The following is a 20333-nucleotide window of genomic DNA, read 5'->3' as shown; positions in this document are numbered from 1 at the left end:
AGGCCGGAACGGTACACGAGGGGGTGGGTGGCCAGCACCTTGCCCGACCGCCTTTGTCTCCCCAGTGGCGATGTTTACACACCGCACCAGGTACTCATTCGAGGCTGAGTCGACCTAGGGGAGGCCCAGGACCGGTTCAGATAATCGTCACTGATGTTGGCCGTGAGCGGGAATCGAACTCGGGTCGCCGGGTTCATAGCGCAGCGCGCTAACCGCTTCACCACTGCTCCTCATCCACAAAGTCAAACTCACCCACACACACACACGTAACATTAATAATTATAACATTAAAAATTATTAATGTTACGATGGCGCTTCGAGTGGCAGATTCGTGCCAGAAAGTAGAACATTTACAGTTTAAACAGATTTTTTTTTTTATAAAACAAAGGAGTGTTTAAATAAGTTTTAAAACAAAGTGTTTAAATGTTTAAATTGCTTAATAGTTTTCAAAACTCGACTCGCCTCAAGTGCCGGATCATCCCAGTAGCAAAAGTAGCTACATATTCTACGAGCCCCTCACTTTCAAGTGCCCCGCGCTAAATGCTTTCAAGCTATCAATTATGGTATCAGTGATTCTGCACTTTCTCTATTGCTATAGTACTATCCTGCCTTCAACTTTTAAGAACGACTGGGTGTTTAATGTTAGCGATTTGTCGTATTATCTCGTTATATGGGGCCGTCCATAAATGACGTTACACGATTTTGGACGATTTTTGACCCCCCCCCCCCATTCACACGGCGTCACAAAAAGTCAGACCCCCCTCAAATATGACGTCACAAAGCCCTGCCCCCCCCCCCCCAATGAAACATGCTTCAAATCGCTTTAAACTATTGTCATTGTAGTGCGTATTTAATGTGGCGATGCACTCTGATGTTGTAGGAGAAAACATGTATTACAAAGTCTATTTAATTAAGTAGAACGTGTTGTCTATATTTAAAGTTGCGCATTTTGATGTGATGACATTTCTCAACCCCCCCTCCCTTATCACACATCGTCACAAATGTCTGACCCCGCCCCCCAGGTGCGTGACGTCATTTATGGACGGCCCCCATAGCAAATGAAAAACATACAATTACTTTACTATGCAAGTTAAAAATTTATGAGTTTTAATATTTACGTGTTTTTTTAAAATTAATTTAGTGCTCCTTTATAACATTTCCTATAGCCCCCCCCCCCCCGCGAGCTTCATCCGGCACTGCTCGGCTCTCTGGCCAGACGGAAGACGACAACCGCCCGCTGGCGACAGCGGCTTCTTCCTCCAAAGCCTCAGTGCCGCGTCTTGACCTGGATTTAGTCGTCCGTTGGAGTTCCGTCCTTTATTATTTATTTATACTTCACCAACATTGGTGGATCAGTCTCCCCGCTTCGTTCGCCTGCACATTATCACCACCACCATCATCATCGGCTCCGTCTCCTGCACGGAGGACCCTGCGAAGCTGCTACCGGTCGTGATGCGTGTGTCGTATTTCCCCGCACATAACCCGCAAGAATCGCGTTTTGTTTAAAACAAATTTCAAATAGCCCGCACCTCCATATACCCCGCATGCATTCATATCTTTAGCGTCGTCACCGCAGCTTAATCCCATCATATTAATACAAAGTATACGTTTGTGATACATTCCACTATCAATTGTTAACATTAAAATCATAACGTGCACAAAGAAAACAAACTAACCGGAACCGAGTGAACAAAAAAAACAGTAAATAAGTAACAAAAGTAAATATCCAATAAATTAGTAACATAACTGGTAGATAAGTAAGCGTACTGTGAGGCTTACCAGCATTCGACCTCGTGACCCCTGTACAGTTTTAGAACTGGGAGATTGCGAACTGCGCCATTGCCTCCTGGCAACAAAGCCACTGGAAGTGTGAAACAAAGCTCGTGGTCGCGACTCTAGGGCTCACACAATAGTAGCGGCCTCAGGGACTCTGAAATTATGATTCCACGTCTGTTCGACGCTTGTTAAGGCCCCTTCCCATTGTGCCATCCATAGCCTCAGCTGAAACTTTCGCAACCCCCTACAGCCGCTGAACGTATTAAACAAAGTGCGCCCACTTCAAACATCGTTTCAGAGTGTGATTTTTTTACTGTTGTTTCGTGCGTATTTCAAGAAAATTAAAAGTCGCTATACCGTAGTTAATTCTAATTACTTAAATAACAGCTACGACAATGCCACCAAAACGTAAGTCGTACACCGCTGCCTTCAAGCTTCAAGTTTGTAAATTTGCGGAAGATGAAGGCAACAGAGCTGCGGGAAAGGCGTTTTCGGTCGACGAAAAGTCTGTTCGTGAATGGAGGAAAAGTATTGCTGAACTGAAAGCAATGCATCCACGAAAACGTGCAAGACGAGGACCGAAGGCAAAGTGGCCACAGTTGGAAGACAACTTGGTCAAGTGGGTGAGGGCACAACATGATAATGGTAGTGAGTCTGCTACTGAGCAGAAATGATGCGGATATTGAAATTAACATTGAATTTTAATGTTATCTATTTTTTAAATGTTTACATGTAACTTGGGCAGTTTTTAGCAAACAGGCTGCCTCCGCATCATATTAATTTATAATAAGATAAAGTTTGTTTGAATGTACCGTCTTGTCATTATTAGACTTTGTATGCTGTTTACAGGCCATTACGTTTGGTTACTGCTCTATTCCTATTCATATCTAGGGTTTGGCCGCCATATGTTTAGTTTACGGGCAAATGTAAACATTGCACAAACAATTCCAATTATTTAAAACGTGATAACATGTGCAGTGTTAGTAGTTTATTCAGCAGTGCTTTAGTCAAAGGTAAGTGTTGCATAGTGGATAGTCCTACCATGAAAAAATTTAACGAGTTATGACATGTCACACGTGTAAAATAGTTTTGGGATAGCCCGCACCTCCATATATCCCGCAGGGTCTTGTTTTGTTTGTAAAAAGTGGTATACCCCGTGGGTTATATGCGGGAAAATACGGTAGTGTGTATGTTGTATATGGTTTGCATGTTTGGTGTATGGTTCGTGTATGTATGGTGTATGTTGTATAGGACGTTGGACATGTGTTTTATGTATGTTGTATGTATGGTGTATGTATGTTGTTTATGTTGTATGTGTGGACGTTATATGTACGTTGCATGTTTGGTGTATGTTGTATGTATGCATGTTGTCTGTATATATGTAATGCGAGCGTAAACGGGGTTCGCTGCTGGGCTCTGGCCCAATCACACGGCCCGGGGTATTGGGGGGCGGAGCCCAGTATGGGGGGCGTGTGGGAGGGGCCGCCGTTCACCTCGGGTCCAATTGGAAGCGAGGTGAATGGAGGTGGAGCCAGCAGGGCAGTATGGGAAGGCCGGATCTGACGATCACGAAGCGGAGGAGTCAGGGTCACGTGGTAAAGAGGATATAGGTGGGAGCCCGGAAGGGATCCGGGTCAGTTGTTGGAGTGAAGAAGCGGGACCACGTTGGGTGGCCGCCGCGCCATCAGCCACGTGGCTGATGGGGCTTCGGCACACCGTCGGCCAGCGGTGTGCGGAGCGGGGGGAGTTGGAGAGACTGACGGAAGAGCGCGTGCGGGGCACATCGCGAGGAGAGCGCGTGCGGGGCACGTCGCGAGGAGACGCTGGTCCGCTGTCAGGACCAGCGGGGTGCGAGGAGGAAACTAAAAAAAAGACCAACGGAGACCAGCAGTGCCTGACGAAGTCTTTTATTACATATATGTTGAACAACAGCACATGCTCCTTCAGTCTGTTCAGGCGATATGAGGGATTTTTGTTTGTTAAACTTCTTTCGCACCCTACGTAGTCAACCAAGCTAATCAACAAGAAGCAGTTCTCAAGTAATTAGTTCTCAATGTTGTATAGTGGTGTAGTGTATAGTAGTATAGTGTATAGTCATGTAGTGAATGGCAGTGTAGTGTAGAGTATGTATGTTGAACTTCTTTCGCACCACCGTACGTAGCCAACCACGATAATGTGTGGGGAGAAAGGACAACCAACTAAACACAACAACAAGCTGTTCTAAAGAAATTAGTTCGTCAATCTAGATGATTTCAATGTTGCATAAGCTCCCCAGTGGCACCTGCATACCAGGCCAGGTAGTTAACATCTCCCTAGCCACCGTGATACTATACAGCAGGCGTCAGGGTTGGGATTGAACCCACGAACTCCTGCCTACCAGGCGAGTTTGTTAACATCTCCTAGCCACCGTGGCGCTCAAGTCATTGTTAAACCTCGTCAGTAAGTTGGGCCACATAATCAAGTAGGGGCTTGTATTTTTGTATTCTCTGTGACCATGAAGGAGCCTTCTGTGTGTTGACAGGCGAGGAGTGAGGATGTCTAGAAGGTCGGTGAGCAAGCAGGAAGCCGAAGAACACCCAGGATGGGAGACAGCACTTGGAGGGGGTGAGCCGTAAACTCACCATACAGAGACACGTAGACTCATCACACAAATGGGCCATAGACTCATCACACAGAGAGCCATAGACTGACCGCAAAGACTCATCAGAGAGGCCCATGAACTCGTCCAGAGGCCCATAGGCTCATCACACAGATACTACACTCTGTACAAGACACAACAAAGACCACCCCTATAGCCTTAACAGTCAGACCGTTGGGGGCAAGTGTTGTTAGTAGCGAGTAGCAGTGCCTATGAAGACCGGCACTGGCACCGGAGGGAGTGGGTAACCAGCAACCACCACTACCACCATTACCACCTCCTTCACCACAACCACCTCCACTACCTCCACCACCATCACCACCCCCAATACCTCTACCACTATCTCCACCACCACCGCCACCATTACCACCACCTCATCCACCACCTCCACCAAAGACGAAGATCCCCCGTGTATCCTATAACAGACTGTTGGGGGCAAGTGCTTTTAGTCATGAGTAGCAGCACCTATGAAGGCAGGGACTGTGGGACACAAGGGAGTGGGTGGCCAGCACCATGCCCCGGCCGCCTTTGTTTCCCCCCAGTGGCGATGTTCACTACACACCACTGCACCAGGTAACTCATTTGAGGCTGAGTTGACGTAGGGGAAGCACAGGACTGGTTCAGATAATCACTTTCACCGGTGTTGGCCTCAAATGATAACTCAACGAAGGGGATTATCACGTGCAAATTTATAGCAGCTAAATAATCTAAACACATGTAGGCTTTTGCGACCAATATTTTCCATATTTTTTTCCATAATTGTAAATGTTGTGGGTTCACTCCCCAACACACCAGTGGGATGAACTAGTAGATAATTGTCACGTTTTGTTTACTTGACAAACCCTTATTAATTGGCTGTCGGATGATGGCAGGTTTAACGACACATTTATATTCACACGATCTAACACAAACATTTTTTTTTTATCTAAACACGTGACGTCGATTCTAAATGTGGAGGCAAAAACTGGAGGACCCGGAGAAAATCCACGCGACCACCACAGGGTTGGAATCGAACCCACAACCTCCATCATACCGGGCAAGGTAGTTAATATATCCTAGCCACCATGTTGGTCCATGCCTGATTAATGTTTTATCATTCACACGGTGCTCAATGGCAGTGTTTCATTTCCCAGGTCAGAGAGCCAAGATTGATATGAAGGAAGAGGATGATGGGACTACTGAAAAAACAATAAAAATTATAATAGTGGACTTACAGGCTGGCAGAGAAGATCCGATCATTAAAGAGGAAGATCTTAATATCGATTGCAAAAGATGTCAGATTAAAACGGAGGTCCTACTGCCTTGCAGAGAAGATCAGATCATTCAAGAGGAGGAAGATCTTAATATTGATTGCAAAAGACATCAGATTAAAACGGAGGATTTGCAGGCTTGCAGAGAAGATCCCATCATTAAAGAGGAAGATGTCACTATTGACTACAAACAACAGCAGATTAAAATGGAGGACCTGCAGGCTTGTAGAGAGGACACGATCATAATACACAAAGACTTTAATATCAATTGCAAACAACCACAGATTAAAACGGCGAAAATGCAGCCCCAACTGAATGACTTTGGCATGCTGTCCGAGGTGAATCTTTATCCTGACGGAAGAGTTCTCTGGAGCCCCGCGGCCAACCGCGGTTCCACTGTGGTGGCGTCGGCGGGATTGGCGGAGATCGAAGTGGTCTTGGAAGATGATAACGGTGAGGAGCCGGGGGGGTACACCCAGAGACTTACTAGGACAAACACAAATATCTCCCGTACAGACAAAACAACGGCAGAATGTGTGTGTAATATATGTGCATAATTAACATTCATAATGCGCATGCGTAATGCACATGCATAATGCAAATGCATAACACACATGCTTAACGCACATATATGGTACACATATATGACGTACATACATTATGTTTGTTTATTAGCTGTGATTATCACAACCAATAACAAGAGGTCCATTGCAATTTATATAAATACATTCACCACAATCCAGCCTTTGGTCTTCCCACCTGATTGGCTCACAAGTGACGACATCACATTCACCCAGCCCTCTATTTAAGGCCGAAACAGGAGGAGGATTTCTTCACAAAACTGGCTGTCGCCTGATAAGGTTGGTTGTAATTACCGGCAAAACGTCACATTACTCGAGTTGCAAATGTTGTGGGTTTATTCTCCAACACAACCTGTTAGTGCTGAACTAGTAACTATATGGCACCTTTTGTTTACGTGACAAACCCATTCTCCGATCAAAACCATCACGTTGCCATACATAGCAGGTGTGACCAAAAATATCTCCAAAATTCTAAACAAACATAAGATCCAGGTCCGATTCAGTACAGTACATAAAATCCGTGATCTAATCCCATCTGTGAAAGATGTCATTCCTGAATTGCAATACCCTGGAGTCTATAAACTAAGTTGCATCTGCGGTGATTGTTACATTGGGGAAACGAAACGTCATGTCTCTGATCGGGTCCGTGAGCACAAGTCAGATATAAACACGGCAAAACTGATTCTTCTGCCGTTGCTGATCATTGTTGCAATGCTGTGGGCTCTCATGATATTGTCTTTTCCGAGACCAAGATGCTCTGCAAACCTTCTGGCTACCATCAAAGGTTTGTGCATGAAGCCATCCAGATATACAAACATAGACATAACTTCAACCGTGATGATGAGTACAAATTGAGCAATCATTGGAAATATGTTATTAACCATGTAAAAAAGATTTAACTACACATATTTGTACCATCATATTTGACAGGTACTAGTCTATTTTACCGAGTTGTTGACATCCCCAGCGTTTAACAGTGCTGCTATTTTTTTGGTTTTGGAAGCCAACACCAGCCGTAATTCTTGCGGAGGTGCTTAACAGGTACCTTCCCCTTCTAGCCCCGCCCACCTCCCCCCCCTCACAGTCCATGACTGCCACATCTAGATAAGCTCCTCCCCCCTCCCCGAAACTAGTATACAGTAATCCCTCGCCACTTCGCAGTTCAAGTTTCGCGGCCTCAGTGCATCGCGGATTTTTCAAAAATATTCATCGAAAAATTAAAATTCTAAAATACCGCCATATCGGCAGCCGTATTGCGGAAAGCAGCGTTGTTTCATCGTGATGCGCGAGAGAAACGGTTTCCCAGGATGCCAGACAAAGAGAGAAACTCTCTCAGAGGCTATGTACATACTGTACCCACGGGCACTCAGACAAGGCACGTGATTGGTTCCTGGCGCGAGATCGACGAATGAGAGCTGGGAGAGGATGCGATGATGCTGCGCATCATCGCATCCTCTCCCAGCTTCTTCCCTTGTTGTATCTCGCCACTCTCGTTCACGCTGTCAACTGTGTCTCGCGTATCTTAGTATTGTGTTCGAAATTAACTGGTGAGTGTAGAACACCATAATACGTATCGTATGAGAGAGAGTGAATGTATAATATTAAGGTTTTATAATTAAATAGATTTAAGTAAAATATATATATATAAAGTATAAATATACATATTTTAAACATTCTGGTACCCACACACACATATACGGAAATTCCTAGGGGGGGCAATCCTATTTCGCGGATTTTCACCTATCGCGAGGGGTTCCGGTCCCCATTAACCGCGATAAACGAGGGATCACTGTATAAGATCTTGTCTCTTGGATTTCCTTTCACTTGATACAGTCAATTTGGCTGTGACGGTCCCACCTGAAGACGGAGACTTGTGTTGCATCCGAAACGTGATTTAATTTAGTTATTTTCATTTATTATTATTCTTTTATTTTATTATTCTTTTTTACCCACGTGACTTTACCGAAAAAACCTAAGAGTATGAATCCTTGCAGTCACGAAAGCTGCAAATCTAGAATTAAACACATTCTGATGGCAATGCCAGGTGGTGGTGGCGGGTTTAACGACACATTCATATTTACGTGATCTAACCCGAAAAAAACCTTTTATGTAACAGACTGTTGGGGCAAGTGCTGTTAGCGAGCATCTATGAAGGCCGACAATGTGGCACATGAGGGGGTGGGTGGCCAACCACCAGCTTGTGTCCAGCTCGCCTTGGTTGTGGCCTAGCTTGTTGATGCGGTGGTGCTGTGTTATATTGCATCGGCTTTCTTCACTCATGACCAGCCTGCTGTGGCTTGAGAAGGCTGGCCTCGATTCAGAACTCCTCAGTAATTATAGTCCAATTTCCAACCTGCCATATCTCTCGTATATCATTGAGCATTCAGTAGGCTTACAGTTTAAACATAATTTGCTCGTAAATTATATTTTCGACCCTTTTCAGTCCGGTTTTAGGTCTGGCCACAGCATGGAAACGGCTCTGGTTAGGGTTGTCAATGACTGGCTGGTTGCTGCTGATGCAGGCATTCCTAGCATTCTTGTCCTTTTGGACCTGAGTGCTGCCTTTGACACCATTGATCATTCCATTTTGCTCGAGCTTTTGGAAGGCTATATGGGGGTTTCCGGCACTGTTTTGCACTGGTTTACTTCCGACCTATTTGAGCATAAACAGTTTGTCAGCCTGGGGGGGATAAATTCAGACACATATTCAGTTCCTTTTGGTGTTCCCCAGGGTTTATTCCTTGGCCCACGTTTGTTCTGGATATATTTGGCCCCACTTGGCCATATTATATGCCTAACTTGGACTTTGTTTTCATTGTTACGCTGATGACACTCAAATTTACATTAATGTTGAATCCTCCCTCCATGCAGCAGCATCTTGCGTGTTATTTGCTCTTGTGACCATTAATGCAGTCTAACTTTCTTCAGTTAAAAGTTGACAAGTCAAAGGTACTGTTTGTTGTGTCCCATCATCAATTGTCTAAGGCTGGCTCGGTCAGTGTATTAATTAATTACCACAATGTTGGTGCTGCTCAGTCAGTTTGCAACGTTGGTGTTGTCCTTGACCCCCCACTAACCTTGAAAGCGCACATTAACAAGGTCATTAAGGCTGCCTTTCACCTCAGAATTAAAGCCACATTGCACCCCATTCTCTCGTTATCGGACTTCGTTTACGGACCTTAAGAAGCTGGTTCACGCATTTCTCTTTTCACACATCGATGTTTGCATCACATTATTAGCTACCATCCCTCTAAATCTGTTAAACCACCTCCAGCACATGCAGAATGCAGCTGCTAGAGTTCGCACTGGAACACCGGTTGCTGAGCATATTTATCCCTGTATTTGAGTCTATACATTGGTTACCGGTCAGGTTCCGAGTGGAGTTGAAGATCTTTCTCACATACAAGGCCCTCAATAATGCCTCCCTCTGACATCCGTGACCTGTTGTATATATAGGCCTTTTTCCAAAATTGATATTAAGAATAATTCTGCCAATATTTTTTTTATAATCAATCGCGGTGTCGCTTGGGGCAAAAGGGGGTGATGCAAACCCCCTCCCCTCACACAGCAGCTGCCTTTCACACTCAGGATTAGACAAGTAGCCATAAAAAGTAATTTAAAAAAACCAGGAAAAAAGAGAGGGGTGGGTTGCGAATGAGATTCTGGGGAAAATCCCTACACAGCTTCAAAGGCCCGCAGGCGCCACGAGGATAACAGGCAATTTTTTTAAAATTGTTTTTTTATTTCTCTTAAAACAACGGTAAAAGTTTGAAACTTAGTGACAAGAATAAGTCGACATCATAGTCTGGCAACACACTCACCCAGATTAAAAACCAGAATGCAGTCACATGGGTGGCCTTGAATGATCGCTTACCTTATTTTACTCTCATTCACCTCACATATTGTTTCTTATTGTATCTTGCTATCTACGTGACTTTACCAAAAGAACCAAAGAGTATGGATTCCAGCAGTCAAGAAAGCTTAAGTGAGAACTTAGTTACATCTCTAACCTCAGGACATCAACATATAACTCGAGTATAACAGCACGGATCTCTGGATACAGACAGGGAACAAAGGTTAATAAATCCCGAGGAACATACGGGTAATAACGATGATAAATCACAAATCTTGGGAAACATAAACAAAATAATAATTAAAACCTGAGAATAATAATTATGAAGTAGTAGACCGAAGGTCATCCAGAAGAGATAGAAGGCAAAATAGGTAAATCACACATGACCAAGATAAAATGTATTCTATAGAGAAAGCCTCCTTTGTCTTCCAGAAGCACATAGCAATAAAATCACAGAGGTAGAGACTTTGTGAGAGGCAAGAGAATGTAATATCCAGCCACGAGGGAAGGAGGGGTGGAAGAATCCAACTGGGCAAAAGTAATTATTACAAAAGTTGAAAAATAGGAAACACCTAAGGGCAATTTGGAGCATCTGTTTTCCACGGATGATAAGGTGGCTTGAGGAGAGGAGCAGGAACCAGGCCAGGGTGAGACTTAACAGATTGCTTAATAAATCAGAGCATACACACACGGACACACGTACAACTTCCCCCACAGCAAAGAGCGAAATCAAAGGAAGTTCCGGTCCTTTGTGAGAAGGTGAGCCGAGGGGAGATAATTTAATATCAAAACAGAGACACGACGAGTGCTGCGATCGGCAGGCTCCGGGAACCTGCTCCCGTGACTGGCACATCGTCAACGAGCTGCATCAGCAGAAGCCACGAGTCTACGAAGTCAACGCAAAGAGTTGAGTACTGCCAGCGGATGAGCAACGAGTGCGATCGAGCACCTTCAAAGACAAGCTTCGTGCGGACTCAACTCATCCAGCAGTGAAAAGAGCCTGCAGCTGTCAGCGGACGAGCGGCGAGTGCAATCGAGCACCTTCGAAGACAAGCATCGTGCCGACTCAGCTCTTCCAGCAGTGAAAGAGCCTGCTGCTGCCGCCGAGCGAGAGAGCGAGAAAGCCGTGTGTATGACCCTCCCCCACTCACACACCCTCACACACTCATCGATCTGCAGGGAACAAAAAAAATGTTGGTCCAAGAACGCCCAACCTCGGCGTCTGCTTAACGCAAAGAGTTGAACAAGGAGACAAAACCACCAAGACACACATAACGCACATATCGGGACTAATAATAAGAAGACTAATAATAAGAGTGTATCAACTATTAGTTGATCATGAAGAACATTGCTGTCCATTGAGTTACGTGGATATGGTCGTTTAGAAATATTTGTCATTCTTTTTGTTAATTGCATAACTGTACCAATGAATTCATTGATGAAACTAAACGTTTAGAAACCTATGTTACGAATCTACACACTCACACACTCACAGGGAGACTTGTGTTAAAACCTTTCTTTTGATCACAGAATCTTGCCCGCGAATTTATTGAAGCCTAAATTGATAAGCCATTTGCTGAAGCAGGCACACTGCCGCACACCATTGTTCCAAGACATTTCGTTAATTGCATAATCTTACCAATGAATTCATTGAGGTCTACTTTTTCTTTCCCGACGGGTTTCTTTATTGCCGTTCGTATGAATATCGTCACATTCATTTTTAAGGACTTTTTCCTATCGCAGTATATGCTTGCGTTACTCTGAGGAATTAATCGATTGTTCTGTTACCCAGTTTAACAAACGTAATCATTGAGGGTTAAATGTACGGATCAATGAGGAGAACATCTCCAGGACTACTGTGACAATTCCAAGCATAAGAGTTCGCATCTTAGTGTTATGTTTTTGGTTAGAAATTAAAATTGCTTAACACAGAGGTGTCTGAGTGGTGCCTTCCTACGTTCATGCATAATAATCTTAATTATGAGAATTGAATCCTGCGGTGAGATTTGAATTTGGAGACCTGACATAAACACACTAAAACATAATCCGTAAAAGTTAAGCGAGAATCATTGTATTATCCCGATGGATAATACAACCCTAGACAATGAAGCCGAGCTTATTCAGCATACTTACATCACACTTGCATAACTCCATACAACTCATTCTATTATCCCGATTGATAATACGACCCTAGACAACGAGGCAGAGCCTAATTATCATAAGTACATGCATTAGCATAATTATGTAATGCGGGCGAAAGCGACCTTCCGGATGTGACGTCACGAGGAGGCGGAGCCAGGTGACGTGGGTGAAAGGTAGGGGGTCCTTAAGCGGGTAAACCGGAAGGAGAAGGCAGTCGGGGTGTGAATGGAAAGGTGTGGGGCCACGCGGGCGTACGAGCCGAGGGGGCACCGTCAGAAGCGGGAGCCAACCCTGGGAACAGTAGGGAGCTACTGGGAGGTGTAAAGCTGCAGATAGAGATAGGCAGTAAGGCTGTGTGTGAGGGGCAGCGGGGTGGCTGCCAAGAGTCGCAGGAGCGACGAGAAGGCGAGACAGCACGAGGCTGTCAGAGCTGCAGCAGGAACAGCCAAGGGAGCTGTGTGAGAGTACAGCAGCGGAGCTGCTGTGGGGCTGCAAGAGCGACAAGAACAGCAGCGGGGCTGCTGATGTGGACTGGAGTGACATCGGAACCAGCACAGAGAGAATAAGAGAGACAGCCGTGTGGGAACGCAGTACGGACCGAATAAAGGACACTGAGCCAGAGATCGTGGTCAAGTCTCGGATTCTGCTGGGGTGGTGGAGGAGAGCCCTGCTGAGGCGAGCACGGGGACGGGCGTGGAAGATGTCGGCGCGATGGCGGGTCCGTCAACAACATCGGACGCTGACCAAAGATGGCAACAGGTGGCAGAACAACTGGAGACACTCAAGGACGTCCTGGCGCATCTATGTCACCTCGTTACGCCAAGGACGACGATGGAACGAGAAGGTGCTCCACGGGCCGCCACGTTGCCTGCCCTGCCGCCGCCATTGGCCACGCGGCAAGAAGACGCCATCTTGCGCGCTCCGCGGCGCCAAACCGCCATCTTGGCCACGCCGCGGGCCGACGCCATTTTGAATTTGCCTCCAGAACAACCATCATTGGAAGACGGCGTAAAGAGGAGTCGAAGTCGCCACCTTACTACAGTTAAGGAATTCTCTATCGGGGGCGATTGGAGCGCTTTTGCCTGCCGATTTTTGGCGGCGGTTCGTTCAGCAAGATGGACCGATGCGGAGGCCTTGGAAGTGTTGCCGACTCTACTGGACGACGAATCTGTTCGATTTTTCCGTTCCATAACGGCCGATAAGAAGAAGACTTTATGTGGAGTTTTTGAGGAAATGGCCGACGCCTATGAGCCACCTGACGACGCGCATCGGCGATTCGCTCAACGACAACGAGCACCCGAAGAATCGCCCGTGGCGTTCAGGGGTGCGGTGTTGGAGCTGGCCATGGCAGCATATCCTGACACGCCACAGGATCTGCTCGAGCCTCTCATATTGGGAAAAATGCTGGAGCTGTCTCGGGATCTGGGGATCCCCATGCCTGTGTGTGGGCATGAGAAGCTCACGTCCCGGGCGGCAGCAAAGTGTCTGGATGCGCAGTTTAATCTCCGTCGCTGGAAGCAAGTGGCGGCATGGACGGGTGGGCCCGTCAAGGAAGGAGGCGCGATGGGGTGGGACCCCACAAGGGCGATCTATGTGCCGGATGAGCGGGGTCCACAGGAGCTGTCGGCTGCCTCCTCTCCATGGTCGGGACGCGGAAGGCCGGGGCCGCGCGCTACGCCATCGGGACGGGGCCGCCGGGATGCAAGACCTGCGCTTCGGCGCAACGAGGCCGATTGCTTCCGCTGCGGCCGTAGGGGCCATTACGCCAAAGATTGCTGGGCCCGCTTCCCGGGTCCGCCGCAGCAGGAGCCCACAACACCGGACAAGCCGACCAAGGAACCTCCGAAACAGGCCGACCGTGACACCGCGGGGGAGGAGTGGGCCTGTTCGGAGGACCCCGCTGCAGGCGCATTCGCGGAATACGACCAAGACTGATTCGTCAGGGACACGAGATGTCGGTGGACTTCCAATCGCAGCAGGGGAATTACCCCCTGTCATTTCTCGTGTTCCATCGCGTCCCCGTTCTACAAGTGGGCCGCCGACCGTCCGGGACGGGCCGGCGACCCGCACTCGTTCCAAATCGCTTACGTTTCGTTGATTGTATGTTGTTATTGTTCTTGTTCTTGCCGTCGTATTTATCGCATGCTTTCGTACGTTCGTCGATGTTACTTGTGTGTTGTTCTTGTTGTTATATTGCATGCTTAGTGTCCTTTAAGGGGGAAGGTCGGTTCACCGCATTACGCTTTGGTGTTGTTCAGCCGAGGTCGGCTGGGTTTTTTCTATGGGGGAGGGTGGTGTAATGCGGGCGAAAGCGACCTTCCGGATGTGACGTCACGAGGAGGCGGAGCCAGGTGACGTGGGTGAAAGGTAGGGGGTCCTTAAGCGGGTAAACCGGAAGGAGAAGGCAGTCGGGGTGTGAATGGAAAGGTGTGGGGCCACGCGGGCGTACGAGCCGAGGGGGCACCGTCAGAAGCGGGAGCCAACCCTGGGAACAGTAGGGAGCTACTGGGAGGTGTAAAGCTGCAGATAGAGATAGGCAGTAAGGCTGTGTGTGAGGGGCAGCGGGGTGGCTGCCAAGAGTCGCAGGAGCGACGAGAAGGCGAGACAGCACGAGGCTGTCAGAGCTGCAGCAGGAACAGCCAAGGGAGCTGTGTGAGAGTACAGCAGCGGAGCTGCTGTGGGGCTGCAAGAGCGACAAGAACAGCAGCGGGGCTGCTGATGTGGACTGGAGTGACATCGGAACCAGCACAGAGAGAATAAGAGAGACAGCCGTGTGGGAACGCAGTACGGACCGAATAAAGGACACTGAGCCAGAGATCGTGGTCAAGTCTTTTATTACAATTACATACAATTGCATAATTGAATACAAGCACACCTCCCTAATTATAATAAATAATGCACATAATTACACAAATTAACATAATTTCGTATAATTGCACACTTTCCCATTTTCATAAAAAAAATATTTTTATTAATTTTTCAAGACCCGACATATACAACACTCCTCCACCTGTATGTCTCAATGCGAGTTCTTCGGTTGTCCGAGTGTGGGCTACTACTGTGTGTGCCTAGGTCGTGCCGCCATTCAATGGATGACAATGTGCCCTTTTCCCGTGTGGCCCCCAAGCTGTGGAATTCACTCCCCGACCGACATTTTTTTTCTTGAAGGCCTTTTCTCCTTGTTAATTTTGTTGTGTTTTGGGAGCATGGGGGTGGGGGTATTTGTATCCGTGGTTAAATCATGAGCCTGCGTGCTTATATTAGGTATTAGAATTGTGTTAAGTTATTCACTTACTTGCTTTTAGCTCTGTGGAGCTCCTTGCGACCTCTGAGTGACACGCACTTTGTGTAAATTATTATTATACGTACATTATGCAAAGGTTGATATGACTTGATGGGAATTCATCAGTGATTGTGAACGTTGCGAGAAGTTTTCAGAGCAAGTTGAATCATACCTTCCGTTTTTTTTTGTCCCCCCCTACCCGCACAGGAGTAGCGCTGGACAACGACCCGGGAAGACGACCGATCGCAGATAGCAGCAGCAGGAAGAAACAGCAGCAACAGCAGAAGCTGCGGACTAAAACGTTTGCTTCCCAGAGCCAGATGAGCTTTCGGCCAATCCAGCCCAGGACCCACTTCTGCGGAATGGAAGAAGCAGGGGACACAGGGGGATGTGGGGGCGACACGGAGCCATGTCCGCGAGCGCTCGGCCGCCCGGGGCCCGGCAAGGAGTTCGCTGCCGGCGGCAAAAAGTTTAGTCGGAGCAGACCGTACAAGTGCCTCTGGTGTCCAGAGGCGTTCACGTTGCGTTTGGCCCTCATGACCCACGCGCGCTCGCACACGGGCGAGAGGCCACACATGTGTGCCGTATGTGGCAAGGGCTTCGAGAAGCCGTCGAAGCTGAGGAGCCACGCGCGCTCGCACACGGGCGAGAGGCCGCACCCGTGCCCCATGTGCGGCAAGCGGTTCGCGTGGCCGTCGGACGCGAGGCGCCACATCGCGCTGCACGCCGGCCGCAACCCGCTTTGCTGCTCCGTGTGTGGGAAGAGCTTCGTGCGCTCGTCGGACCTCTACGTGCACATGGCCGGCCACGCAGAGGAGCGGTTGGGTTGACCAATACTCACTCAACACTGCCACCCATAGACTCAACACTGCCCATACTCAGCACTGCTACCCATAGACCAGGGGTCGGCAACCAAAATAACAAGAGCCATTTCTTTCCAATTCGGTACAAAATTCAGTATTTCAAGAGCCGCAATGCATCTGAGTACATACTGTACATACGTACATATCGTCAAGAAGCAGCCCGTAAAGAGCCGCATGCGGCTCCGGAGCCGTAGGTTGCCGACCCCTGCCATAGACTCATAATGGCGCGAGCGGTTCTCTTATCGTAGAGAGAGGCGTAGTGGTAGTAGTAGCAGCAGCGCCATTGTGTTTATAAAGACGTTACCGCAGAGAACCGTAGAGGCACGATTGCCGTCACTCTACGGTAGCTGGCTCAAAAAATATGGGGCAGCCATGGTACTGATAAAAGTTATTTTTTCTTCTGGTTCTGTTTCAATGATGTACGTACGTGTATGTTATAAGAATGGAACCGGAATCAAAACTGATGACGTACATGTACATCGCCAGAATGGGAAAGAGTTTAATGGAATACAAAAAGGATTTACTGAAAAATAATCATCACAATATTTAAACAAAGGCATTGTTTAATGTACACAAACGAAGGGGAGAGGTTGCAATACCTTGCCGTCCGTTAATTTTACCAAAGCGTGAGATTTGACTATCTACGCAGATGTACTTCTGTACACCCGTTTAACAAACCGCGAGATTTGGGTACTACGCGGATGTACTTCTGTACACCCGTTTAACAAACCGCGAGATTTGAGTACTGCGTGGATGTACTTCTGTACACCCGTTTACCAACTGCGAGATTTTAGTATTATGCGGCTGTATTTCTGGACACCTGTTTACCAACCGAGTGATACACGCGAACCACGAATCCTTGTGCCGAGTCGTGAAATAAAAAATGTCCGCTTCCGCTAAGCAGTCCGGCTCACGACGTCGCGCTCGCTTCCGCAAGGCAAACCCCCTCTGGGGTCTGTAACTACCACACCAATCCCTCCCTCTCTATTCTTCTGCACCTCTGCCATTGGTCTGATTTACTCCTCACGCCTCACGACGTAATTATTGCAGGGGTTTGCCACCAGTCCACACAACCGCGGTCTGGAAATGTGAGCTTCCACGTGGGTAAGCGCGGGTGTGCTAAAGAAATCACATGACGTGCTTATGACGTCATTGCCACCAAAGCGTGACGTCGTTACACATTTTGTACTGTACAGTACCGTGCTGTACAGTACTCTACAGTGTTATGCCGTGTTGGACATTGGTGTCGAGTGCTTACAGTGTTGTGCTGTACAGTACTGTCAGGTACACATTAATTTTGCCCCTTGATCGTGGACTCGCAAGCATGGTAGCGAGTGAGTGACGTGAGAGTTGGTTGCATCGGTTAGTAGCGGAGGAGGAAGAAGAGGGGGAGCTCAGCCCCCCTCCTAACCAGACCTACCCCCCCCCCCACCATCGTCATCATCGTAATTATTAAAGGTAAGGGGCGGTCCATAAAAGACGTCGCGCACCTGGGGGGGTGCGGGGGTGGGTCAAACATTTGTGACGATGTGTCACGAGGGGGGGGGGTTGAGAAATGTGACGTCACATCAAAATGCGCAACTTTAATTAAATATAGACAACACGTTCTACTTAATTAAATAGACTTTTTAATAAATGTTTCTCCAACAACATCAGAGTGCAGCGCCAAATTAAATACGCACTACAATGACAATAGTTTAAAGCGGTTTGAAGCATGTTTTTTGGGGGGAGGGGGGGGGGCAGAGCTTTGTGACGTCATATTTGAGGGGGGTCTGACTTTTTGTGACACCGTGTGACGAGGGGGGATGGGGCAAAAATCGTCCAAAAGTCCAAAATCGCGTGACATCATTTATGGACGGCCCCTATGTCAATCTAACGTAACGTTTATTTATGTTTCGTGATGTTTTGTGCAATGCGCCATATTTTCCTTTGTGTTTAGTTAAGAAGGAACACGGCGCGTTAGTCAAGATACGACGAGTCTGACCCACCGCTGTGGTTCCCCTAACCCCCCTAAGTCCAGTAGGCGCTCTGTAACTTCACCAAGCACGTATTTACCGACCGCGAGGCGTTTTCATGAACCTAACCCCCCGCGGTTGGTGAGGGATTGCTGTACTTGGAAGTAAAGGGACTCCTCCACTTACGAAGCGTTCGGTTCCAGAGGCCTGTTTGTAAGTCGATTTGTTCCTAAGCCCAACTTCACTCCTGTCGATTCCAAAGTTGTACAGCGTGTACACTAAACACAGGGAATGGCTTTAAAAGTTGTATTACACTGGTATACAGCCAAAATTCTTCTGAAATAAATGTAGTCCAACTTTACTAATTCTGGGTCACTGAGAATGTAAATGATGCTTGAAATTGTTGATTGGCTCTAGTTTTCAAGATATATATGCTACTGGGTCAGTATAAACGACCCTTGACTTGGAAATGGCGGAAGATAAGTGAGTTATAAAGGGAAGGGATCTCAATTTAAACCAGAAATGACTAAAATACATCTTTCACTGGAGCTACAAATAAATATATGGCTGGGTTTGGACAGTACTTGCTTTTTGAGCGGTGGCTCTGCGATCTTACATGAACATGCTAATTAACATAATTAGCCCCACCCACTTCGTTTATGACGCTAGGACTACACCCTATAAAACAGTCTGCATTCAGCAGCTTTCTCCCTCTTTCCTCCTGATGACGATCGCTTGTGTTGTGATCGAAACGTTTCTTGTTTATTTTATATATTTGTATTTATTAATTTGTACCTATCTACGTGACTTTACCAAAAGACCCAAATAATATGAATTCCTGCAGTCACGAAAACTTTAAGTCAAGTGATATAACTGTCTTATCTACCAACGGTAGGCATTTATAAATATGAAACAAAACAACAAAGCACTCAAATGCTGTCCCCATGCCCCTCAAGTCAACACTACGCAACTCCTTTAACACTGTAAAAAGCCTAGAGAACAAAGATCAGCTGACACGACTAAACAAATTAGCCAAGGCAACCAAGACACCACATACTGTACAATCACAGCCACACGCCTTTGTAGACCCACCTACACAAAAAGCTTTGATCTGTATTCACTGGCGACAATACAATGTACACAGGCCTACTATTTACTTCACTTAGAGCAGTGGTTCTTAACCTGGGTTCGATCGAACCCCAGGGGTTCGGTGAGTCAGTCTCAGGGGTTCGGCGGAGGTTAAGACACACAACCGACTCATATGATTCGTGATGACACGTCCGGCTTGGCCATCATTGGATGCAAGTGATCATGCTATATCGCTTGGCCTATCTGTGCTGCAGGGAATTTGGTGCGCTTGGTAGTCGACTTGTGACTGTCGTGATGGTACGTCGTGTGATTTCTTAATATTTCAATCCCTTCATACTATGTCGAGCAAAAAAAGAAAGTGGTCGGACGAATATGTACAATATGGATTCACATGTATAACGGAACCTGATGGGAGTCAGCGTCCTAACTGCATGATTTGTAATGCCAAGTTGAGCAATTCTAGTCTAGCACCGGCAAAACTAAGGGAACACTTCCTTAAGCTGCATGGAGATGGGTAATACAAGAACACAACGCTCGCTGAATTCAAGGTGAAGAGAGCCAGATTCGATGAAAAGGCTACTCTGCCTGTTCTCGGCTTTGTACCCATCAACAAACCGATCCTCACAGCATCGTACGAAGTTGCTTACCTGATCGCAAAGCAGGGCAAACCACACACCATTGCTGAAACACTCATAAAACCAGCTGTGTTGAAGATGGCGAATATCATGCTGGGAAAAGCGGCTGAAGTTAAGTTATCCCAAATTCCTCTTTCAAATGACACCATCAGCGACAGAATAGAGGACATGAGCCAAGACATCTTGGCTCAAGTAGTTGCAGATCTTATTTCAAGCCCGGCAAAATTCAGCCTGCAACTCGACGAGACCACAGACGTTTCCAATCTAA

General features: G+C 47.1%; 1 protein-coding gene across 4 annotated transcripts; it reads left to right on the top strand.

The window, feature by feature from the left end:
- The first annotated feature begins 1105 nt into the window (after positions 1 to 1105).
- On the top strand, positions 1106 to 17286 carry LOC144737658 (uncharacterized). 4 transcript variants are annotated; one of them, XM_078620455.1, is made up of 4 exons: positions 1106 to 2395; positions 4298 to 4380; positions 5548 to 6117; positions 15731 to 17286. In XM_078620455.1, the coding sequence occupies exons 1-4, from the start codon at positions 2172 to 2174 to the stop codon at positions 16351 to 16353; spliced, it is 1500 nt and encodes a 499-aa protein (XP_078476581.1). In that variant the 5' UTR covers positions 1106 to 2171; the 3' UTR covers positions 16354 to 17286. The 4 variants fall into 4 exon arrangements, with proteins under 4 accessions (XP_078476581.1, XP_078476580.1, XP_078476583.1 ...); XM_078620454.1 differs by having other exon boundaries at positions 5533 to 6117; XM_078620457.1 differs by having other exon boundaries at positions 1106 to 2399.
- The last annotated feature ends 3047 nt before the right edge of the window (positions 17287 to 20333 follow it).

The sequence above is a fragment of the Lampetra planeri genome, chromosome 72 (genome assembly GCF_965212315.1).
Source record: "Lampetra planeri chromosome 72, kcLamPlan1.2.h2, whole genome shotgun sequence".
NCBI classification, from domain to species: domain Eukaryota; kingdom Metazoa; phylum Chordata; class Hyperoartia; order Petromyzontiformes; family Petromyzontidae; genus Lampetra; species Lampetra planeri.
Note: the sequence above shows the minus strand (reverse complement) of the source record. Positions and strands in the feature narration are given on the sequence as shown.